The sequence below is a fragment of the Rhineura floridana genome, chromosome 3 (genome assembly GCF_030035675.1).
Source record: "Rhineura floridana isolate rRhiFlo1 chromosome 3, rRhiFlo1.hap2, whole genome shotgun sequence".
NCBI lineage: Eukaryota > Metazoa > Chordata > Lepidosauria > Squamata > Rhineuridae > Rhineura > Rhineura floridana.
Window position 1 is genome coordinate 206351629 of NC_084482.1, and position 10464 is coordinate 206362092.

General features: G+C 42.3%; 1 protein-coding gene across 1 annotated transcript; it reads left to right on the plus strand.

Moving 5' to 3' along the window:
- Positions 1-11: 11 nt before the first annotated feature.
- LOC133378896 (zinc finger protein 774-like) lies at positions 12-583 on the plus strand. The gene is made up of 2 exons (XM_061613511.1): positions 12-408; positions 480-583. Exons 1-2 carry the CDS (start codon positions 12-14, stop codon positions 581-583), a joined length of 501 nt encoding a protein of 166 aa, XP_061469495.1.
- Positions 584-10464: the final 9881 nt, after the last annotated feature.

Sequence of the window (10464 nt, forward strand, 5' to 3'; positions counted from 1 at the left end):
CATTTAAATGTATGGAATGTGGAAAGAGCTTCATTCAGAGTGAAAACCTTACTTTACATCTAAGAACCCATACAGGAGATAAACCATATAAATGTTTGGAGTGTGGAAAGAGCTTCCATTCTACTGGAGACCTTGGTTCACATGAAGGAACCCACAGAGGGGTGAAGCAATATGAATGTGTGGAATGTGGAAAGGGTTTCTCTCATAGAAATATCCTTACTGCACATCAAAGAACCCACACAGGGGTGAGACCATTTAAATGTGTTGAGTGTGGAAAGACCTTCAGTCATAGAGACCTTGCTAGACATCAAAAAACGCACAGAGGGATGAAGCCGTTTAAATGTGTCGAGTGTGGAAAGATATTCGGTCAAAGAGCACACCTTGCTACACATCAAAAAACCAACATGGGTGAAACCATATGAATGTGTGGAGCGTGGAAAGAGTTTCACCCGTACACATCCCCTTACTTCACATGAAAGAATGCACATGGGATAAACCATTTAAATGTGTGGAGTGTGGAAAGAGCTTCCGTTCTAGTGCACACCTTACTTCACAGATCCCACACAGGGGTGAATCCATATGAATGTGTGGAGTGTGGAAGAGTTTCACTCATAGCAATTACGTTAGTACACAGTAAAGAACCCATATGGTGATGAAGGCATAGAAATTAATGGAGTTCAGAAAGAGCTTTAGTCAGAGTAGTAGCTTCACCCTACTTCAAAGAATCCATACCAGGGAGAAACCATATAAATGCATGGTTTGTGGAAAGAGCTTCAAGTATAGTGGAAAGCTTACATCATATCCAAGAACCCACGCGCAGGAGAATCTGTTTAAATAAATGTGTGGCACAAACGCATTTTCATACATTGCGTATGCTGTAACATTAATTATCCTAATACATTCATACCTCTGAACTAAAGAGGTAAAAAAGCCCTTACTTCTATGAGATATAGCTGGTGGCAGGAATGACCTAACTAGGCCAAGTGAAGGCCAGCTGTGTGATGTGAAGGAGCTGTGATCAAAAGCAGGAAGGAATCTGCGTCAAGGTTTGCATGGATTCTCAATCTCAGATTTGTGTTGCATTCCTTGAGAGCTTAGAGGCATGTTGGAGCTCAAGCCGCATTCTGAGATATACTTTCCTCTTCACAGATTCCTATGAAAGGAGAGGTGAGAATGAGATGATTTTGTGCTGGGAGAGTACATTTGCTGGCACTCTGAGAAAAAACATTTTTTCTCTTTCTAACACTCTGTTAAACAATGGGATTTTGTACCAGATTCAAGGGAAATCTGCCCTTGGGGAGCTGCCAAAATTATTTTGGGGCTTGTTGCAACTTATATCCTGCATCCGTTTCTTTCCCGTAATCAGGACGGCACAATAGGTTAAGAAAAAGAGGAAGGACAAGTAGCCCAGGGAGGTTTTGTGTTTTCCCAATCTCTGGCCTGGTCCTGAAACTCTAGCTAGACATCTCTTTTTATGTAGACAGGCATACTTAAGTGTATAATTTTTGGATCAGCTACTCAATTTTTTTGATAATTTTGTAATGTTTTTATATTTTGTAGTGTATTATATTTAATTATATATATTAGTGTACATCATGTTATACTGTATGAATGAATGATGTATTGTATGAATTGCCCCACTTGCAGAAGACCATTCAGGAGCGTACTCTAAGGTTCCCAATCATTTTTTTTTATCTGTGAGTTTACATAGGTGTCCTTAGGGAGATCAGTCCCATGGGCCAGATGATGGGCTGAATGTGGCCTACGGGCTGGAGTTTTCCTATGCCTCGTGTTCTAGGACAGCTAGAAATATAGTATGCATTAACCAGAGAGCTGGTAGAGTTTAGGTAAAATTAAACAATGGAAGCTATAATTAATTGTAATTGTGTAACCAGGAGTCATTATAACAGTTTTGTCCCAGTGGGCACGTTTAATTCTGAGAAAGTGCTGGGGTTTGAATCACAAAAATGGCTGCTGTTGGGAGATGGCATTGCATAAAATGGCTATCATTTCTCTGAGTGCTGGGCATCAGGGAGAGACAGGCCCAAAAAAGGTATAATCCTATCCCACCATCAGTGGGTAGAGGGCCCCTCTCCTGTGCTCAGAATGGGTGGGAGGGTATGTGTCCAATCCTGGCATCCAGTGAAATATGGACATGCCTGAGGAGGCTTCGTCAGTGTAGAAGAAGGTGAGCCAGTGCAAACAGGGAGCTGGAAGAGGAAACAGTCTCACATATATTGTGGAATTTTGAGGGGCTATATATTTAGATCCCCCTCTGAAAACCGCTTACCATGGAAACCCTATTCATAGGGTCGCCCATAAGTCAAAATCGACTTGAAGGCAGTCCATTTCATTTTCATATATTCAGATCTCTCCCACTTTATTTCCTCATGTGACTTTACTGTTGCCTGCATACACTGTTTTCCTTTACCTTCTCCAAGAATCATTTATGTATCATGTGGTTTTGATTTTCCTTTGGTGTTCTTTGAGATGAGGTATTAGTCTTTAATAAAATGAAATTCATGGTCTCCTCCTGAAGTAGTTTACATCATATTTCCAAACTAATTCTTGCCTTTCCTCATAAACTGGTCACAACCCTTTTGCCCGCTGGGGCAAATTAAGAACCTCAGTTTCACATATAAGTTCATGGATAGCGGAAAGGGCTTCAGCAGCACAATCCATGAGTGGGAGAAACCACATAAATGGAGTCTTAAAAAAACCAGAAGTCTTACTGTACAGGAAAGAATGCTTACAGTGTGAAATGATCATCAGTCAACACACAAACCTTACTTCATACCACAAAAACATCTAGGAGAGGGACCATGTTACATAGTTATTTAAGAAACACGGCCATACTACCCTGAACATGCCCAATCTCATCTGATCTCGGACGCTAAGCAGGGTCAGGCCTAGTTAATATTTTGCTGGGAGACCGCCTGGGAATACCGGGTGAATACCTCTTACCGTCAAAACCCTATGAACATATATGTGTGTTCTGGACACATTGGCACCACATAGCCTGAACCTGGAGGACTGTATCACCACTACTTAGCTTCTGCCTATGAAGCCCCTCTGAGCATTCCATCCTCAAAACTCTATAACTGCCACCTTGGTAACAGCATTTGTATGTTAGCAGCTGATGAAAGTGGAAGCTGAAACGTTTTGTTAATACAATAAAAACCTCTGTTTAGTTAATCACAATTACGTCTGTCTGTCTAACGAAACAGGTTTTTATTGTTCTACCGAAACTTTTCGGCTTCCGCATTCATCAGTTGTTAACATACAAATGCTGTTATCAAGGTGGCAGTTATAGAGCTTTGAGGATGGAATGCTCAGAGGGGCTTCATTTGCAGAAGCTGCTGGTACTGAGGAACTGAGACAAATAGTGGTAACGAGAGAGGAAGTTCTAGGCTTAATGGACAATATAAAAACTGACAAATCACCAGGCCCGGATGGCATCCACCCGAGAGTTCTCAAAGAACTCAAATGTGAAATTGCTGATCTGCTAACTAAAATATGTAACTTGTCCCTTGGGTCCTCCTCCGTGCCTGAGGACTGGAAAGTGGCAAATGTAACGCCAATCTTCAAAAAGGGATCCAGAGGGGATCCCGGAAATTACAGGCCAGTTAGCTTAACTTCTGTCCCTGGAAAACTGGTAGAAAGTATTATTAAAGCTAGATTAACTAAGCACATAGAAGAACAAGCCTTGCTGAAGCAGAGCCAGCATGGCTTCTGCAAGGGAAAGTCCTGTCTCAGTAACCTATTAGAATTCTTTGAGAGTGTCAACAAGCATATAGATAGAGGTGATCCAGTGGACATAGTGTACTTAGACTTTCAAAAAGCGTTTGACAAGGTACCTCACCAAAGGCTTCTGAGGAAGCTTAGCAGTCATGGAATAAGAGGAGAGGTCCTCTTGTGGATAAGGAATTGGTTAAGAAGCAGAAAGCAGAGAGTAGGAATAAACGGACAGTTCTCCCAATGGAGGGCTGTAAAAAGTGGAGTCCCTCAAGGATCGGTATTGGGACCTGTACTTTTCAACTTGTTCATTAATGACCTAGAATTAGGAGTGAGCAGTCAAGTGGCCAAGTTTGCTGACGACACTAAATTGTTCAGGGTTGTTAAAACAAAAAGGGATTGTGAAGAGCTCCAAAAAGATCTCTCCAAACTGAGTGAATGGGCGGAAAAATGGCAAATGCAATTCAATATAAACAAGTGTAAAATTATGCATATTGGAGCAAAAAATCTTAATTTCACATATACGCTCATGGGGTCTGAACTGGCGGTGACCGACCAGGAGAGAAACCTCGGGGTTGTAGTGGACAGCACGATGAAAATGTCGACCCAGTGTGCGGCAGCTGTGAAAAAGGCAAATTCCATGCTAGCGATAATTAGGAAAGGTATTGAAAATAAAACAGCCAATATCATAATGCCGTTGTATAAATCTATGGTGCGGCCGCATTTGGAATACTGTGTACAGTTCTGGTCGCCTCATCTCAAAAAGGATATTACAGAGTTGGAAAAGGTTCAGAAGAGGGCAACCAGAATGATCAAGGGGATGGAGCGACTCCCTTACGAGGACAGTTTGCAGCATTTGGGGCTTTTTAGTTTAGAGAAAAGGCGGGTCAGAGGAGACATGATAGAAGTGTATAAAATTATGCATGGCATTGAGAAAGTGGATAGAGAAAAGTTCTTCTCCCTCTCTCATAATACTAGAACTCGTGGACATTCAAAGAAGCTGAATGTTGGAAGATTCAGGACAGACAAAAGGAAGTACTTCTTTACTCAGCGCATAGTTAAACTATGGAATTTGCTCCCACAAGATGCAGTAATGGCCACCAGCTTGGACGGCTTTAAAAGAAGATTAGACAAATTCATGGAGGACAGGGCTATCAATGGCTACTAGCCGTGATGGCTGTGCTGTGCCACCCTAGTCAGAGGCAGCATGCTTCTGAAAACCAGTTGCCGGAAGCCTCAGGAGGGGAGAGTGTTCTTGCACTCGGGTCCTGCTTGCGGGCTTCCCCCAGGCACCTGGTTGGCCACTGTGAGAACAGGATGCTGGATTAGATGGGCCACTGGCCTGATCCAGCAGGCTCTTCTTATGTTCTTATGTCCTCCAGGTTAAGGCCATGTGGTGCCAATGTGTCCAGAGAATATATCCAAAAGTTCTCCCTCTCAGTGCTGCTGTCTGACATCTCTACAGCTGTTACAGAAAAGTCCAACAGACTGTGGCCCTCAGTACTGAAATGTTTTGCAACTGGTTGCTCCCCTTGTTTTTGTCAAAATTGCTGATTTGTGGTTTCTGAAGCGTGTGCATAGGTCAGTTGTAGTATTTACTATGTACTGAATATGACATCCTGGTCTTTTGCATTCGATGACATAAATTATATTGCAGGACCTGCAGGTGATCTTCTTTGATGTAATATGTTCTGCCTGTCCTAGTGCTTTTGAAAGTAGCTGTCTCCCTGAGGTATACGCAGGTGATACAGCGTTTGGAGTGACAAGGATGAGACCCAGGATTGCTGACAGGTGGCTTCAGTACAGCTCTCACGAACAGTTACATTAGGAGGCTGGCAAAATGCTACAACAGGAAGCTTGTTGATTACTCTAGCAAAATGTTCAGATATATATAAAAGATTTATAGGGTCGCCATAAGTCATAATCGACTTGAAGGCATATAGCAACAAAATTTATGAAACAGAATAGATGGGAGATTCACCAGACCGGAGGGATGGAGATCTTTGTGGATACCATGAACTGCGAAAAAGACACATAATTGGGTGTTAGAACAAATTAAACCAGAACTATCACTAGAAGCTAAAATGATGAAACTGAGATTATCATAGTTTGGACACGTAATGAGAAGACATGATTCACTAGAAAAGACCATAATGCTGGGAAAAACAGAAGGGAGTAGAAAAAGAGGAAGACCAAACAAGAGATGGATTGATTCCATAAAGGAAGCCCCAGACCTGAACTTACAAGATTTGAACAGGGGGGTTCACAACAGATGCTGTTGGAGGTCACTGATTCATAGGGTTGCCATAAGTCGTAGTTGACTTGACACATAACAACAACAAATCTTCATCCAAACAGGGTTGTAATTGGTATACCATCTTAAGCTGGTAAAAGATGTTTCAGGCCACTGAGGACATCACATCTCTAGTGACAAAGATGGCTGAAGCGGAATTTTCCACTTAACTGTCATGATGGGTGTGGGTACCAGCCTGTAGAGATAAGGGTGGAGAGTTACACTGTGTGCTCAGATATAAGGGTGGTGCACTCGAAGACTCTTGGGCTGTTTTTTGAATGTCAGCAGAGAACTGTGCATCCCTTGTGGAGCATGTCGCAGCTAAGAATTCTCCTGTTTGTTACGTGGGATCACATGTCATTAAAAGGCCATTAGAGTATATAAGACTGTGCTGATGCCTACTCTGGCAGACATGCTTGTGTGATTGCTGTCTCCTTACGTAAGTAATAAAAGCTAGCTTTCTGGAAGTCTCGTGTGCACTAATTTCATGGGAAAAAATCATCTAAAAGGTGGTGTTACAAATTTCCACCACAGTATACCATCCTAAGCTGGTAAAAGATGTTTCAGGCCGCTGAGGACATTTGCATCTCTAGTGACAAAGATGGACTTTCCAGAATGCTAGATATATATCTGAAGGGATTGCACTCCCCCAAACATCTTTAGAGAGCGTTGAATCCCTCCAGAAAGTGGCTCCTTCTCTTCCCTAAAGGGGCTCTGGTCTTGAAAGGTTAATGCTAAAAAGTAATAATATTATTCTTACTGTTTATTGCATTTGTTTCCCGCCCTTCCTCCCTATAGGAGCCCAGAGCAGCATACAGAACACTAAAAACACTCTAAAACATCATTATAAATAGAGTTTAAAATACATTAAAGTAAAACATTGTTAAAATCATCTTTTTAAAAAGCTTCAAAAACATATTGAAAAGCGATTCCAGCACAGACTAATTATACTAATTATAACAATGACTACTCAGCATCAATGTGTGCCATAGATCAGGCAAGGCACCACCAGCGTCAACGGGATGCCAGGATGGACAAGTGGAGTCTGTGATGCCTCCTTCCCTGGCTCTCCCTGTCAGGTTCCTACCTGCTTGTGGTTACTGCCTGTCACTAGGCACCACCAGGGACTCCACCAGTCCGGACTGCTCTCTCTTATGGTTTCTCTCCCCGCTCTAGCACAGATCTCAACAGATCCCCCTGCTAGGCAACCACCAGTCACGTCCCAATACTAGTATTCCCAGAGACTCTGAATACTGGTATTGTTATTCTCTTCACCGCTGCCACCATTTGTTACAGTTTCCCTTCAGCCTTGGTCATTACCTTACCCTCCCTTCTGGTCTGTGAAACCCCAGCCAAGGATCAGACCTTTGGTAAACCAAATTAAGTATTTATTACAGATAACAAAGCTAACAAGATTAACAAGATTTCTTCTTAAGGCACATAAGCATATGGTTTTACTCAATACTAATCCGAACTCCACCTCCCTCCTGGTAAACAACTCTCTAAACCCCACCAAGCAACCCACTCAGTTCTCTTCTCCCCCCAGATTTCACTCTCACTCCTCCCTTTATACATTCAGCCATTTTAAACACTCAGCCAATCATCTCGCATTCTACTGCCCATTCACTCCCCCTCTTTCACTCCACTTACCATGTATCTTCTAAACAACCAACACTTACCATATATACATTAATATAGGAACATCACAGAGTCCACAAAGTTTTTAGTGCCAAGAAAGTCTGGTCCAGGTGTAAATAACAAAATGGAACATGAAAGTCAATGAGGGATGCTGAAAACATACTTGAGGATCACGTTGCTAAATCCATAAAGCCAAGCAAATTCTCTAAATGCATTAGCAATAGGAGTCCAGCTGGGGAGATGGTGGGTCCTTGTATGATGAGTCAAAACATGCTAAAGGAGAATAAGGAGATTTCAGAGAAGCTGAATGAATTCTTTCATCTGTCTTCACAGCAGGGCAGATATCTAGCTGAACTAATTTTCATAGGAAGGGAGTCTGAGGAACTGAGGCAATAATGGCGACAAGAGACAGAATTCTAGGCCTTATTGCTGAAATAAAAACCCACAAATCACCGGGTTGGCATGACATCCCCCCAAGAGTGCATTTTAATATTTTTATAAGGTATTCAGGGGGAATGTGGGAACTTACAGGGCAGTTAGCTTAATGTTAGCACCTACCCTGTGGAATTCATTCCCTTTGAATATTAGGGAGGCGCCATCTCTGCTATCTTTTCGGCACCTTTTGAAGACTTTTCTTTTTCAACAAGCCTTTTAAGTTGAGAGCTATCCCAGTCTGTGTCAGAATTGCTTAATATGTTTTTTTTAATAATGTTTTAACCCTTTAAAAACTTCTAAAAATGTTTTTAAAGCTGTTCTGTCTTAATGTATTTTAAGATTTGTTTTTATGATGTTTTAAAGTGTTTTTAGTGCCTTGCTTGCAGCTATGGGCTCCTGCTGGGAGAAAGGGTGGGATACAAATTAAATAAATAATAATAATAATAATAATAATGTCTCTTCTAAGAAAATTGGTGGAAAGCATTATTAAAGATAGAATTATCTTGGTCATAGGAGAAGTCTTGCTGAAGGAAAGGCAGCATGGCTTAAGCAACGGTAAGTGCTGTCTCAGTAACCTTTAAAGTTCTGAGACTGTCAACAAGCACATACGTAGGCTTTCTGGGATGAAACATTTTCTAGATTCCCCTTCAATCGGGGTTTAGGCTTGGTTTGGCATGGAAACTGCCTTGGTCGCTCTGTGTGATGGCCTTTGTCCAGAGAGAGATGGGGACTGCAACCCTGTTGGTTCCCCTTGATCTGTTGGTGGCTTTCGATACCATTGACCATGATTATTTTCTGGGCAGCTGTCCAAGTTGGCAGTGGGTGATACAGCTGTACAGTGGTTTCCATCTTACTGGGATGGACTTCTTCAGATGGTGGTGCTTAGAGTATGCTGTTCTACCCCATGGATCCTCCAGTTTGAGATGCACAGGGGTTGGTTTTATCTTGCATGCTACTACATGAAACCACTATTAGGGTCATCTGGGGATTTGGACTGTGTTGAGTATGCATATGACACACAGCTCTATTTCTCCTTTACAGCAGCAGATGTGCTAGACCAATGCTTGGCCTCAGTGATGGCTTGAATGACAGCCAATAAACTGAAGCTCAGTCCAGATAAGACCGAGACAAGTCAGTGAGTAGTTCCATTGAACAGATAGTTTGGGTTCAACCTGTTCTGGATGGAGTGGTACTCCTAGTGGCAGGTACGCCTGAACTTCTGGATCTGTTATTGTCTCAGGAGGCACAAGGGGCCTTGGGTGCAGAGTGCCTTCCATCAGCTTCAGCTGGTGGTTCAGCTGTGACCCTTTCTGGACACGGGGATAGCCTATGCTCTCATTATACAGCCACAAGAGTGGCTGTATACTATAGCCAGCATGGATTTTTCACATTTCGCAATGTTAAATTGAAAATACCCCCATGTCATTCTGATGCTTCCCATAAGCTCATTTTGAAACAAAACCGTACAAAACTTAAAGTCCTGAACTCAGAACTGCTTGCTTAACAACCCTCTAAATTTTCATGGCGATATACAAAACAGTCAGAGAGAATAAAAGTTCAAAGTACAAAAAGAAAAAAAAACCCAGACCCCTATTGGACTTTTTTCTGTCAGAGTTCTCATAATCTGTTGAAATTAATTAAAAGTCAGCCATGTTCACAGAGTACCTGTAATCCTACTACTGACCTTGCCCCATACTCTGACCTTCATCTTCTGCAGTTTAAAAGTAAAAAAAATAACGCCTGGCTTATTTTTAATAAATTTAAGTAATTTTGCATTGAACTGAATGATTGTGTCGGGCATGCTCAGTTTTCTAAACTGTCAGTGTTGTAAAAGCCAGACTCACAGCTGCTTGGCCTGGTTAATCGGGGCCACACCCACACCAGACTTTGATTTCACTTGAGACAGTCACAGCTTCCCCCAAAGAATCCTGGGAAGTGTAGTTTGTGAAGGGTGCTGAGAGGAGACTTCTATTCCCCTGACAGAGCTCCAGTGGCCAAAGTGGTTTAACAGTCATCCACTCTGATTGAAGCTCTGTGAGGGGAGCAAGGCATCTCCTAGCAACTCTCAGCACCCTTCACTAACTAACTTCCCAGGATTCTTTGAGAGAAGCCATGACTGTCCAAAGTGAAATAAAGGTCTGGTGTGGATGTGGCCAGGGACAACTTTGGTTTAAATTTGGGTGGGAGGCTATATGTGCCTGCTGTAGAATAAAAAGGTGGGGAAAACGCTGAAAAGCAATGATACTGTTCACAGTGTTTTCCTTTTGGAAAGGAAAGGGGCTTCCTCTCTGCCCGGTGCCCACCCACCCAATCTCCTCCCCTTCCTACTCAGAATAAGTTTAGTCCTCATGAGGACAAACCTT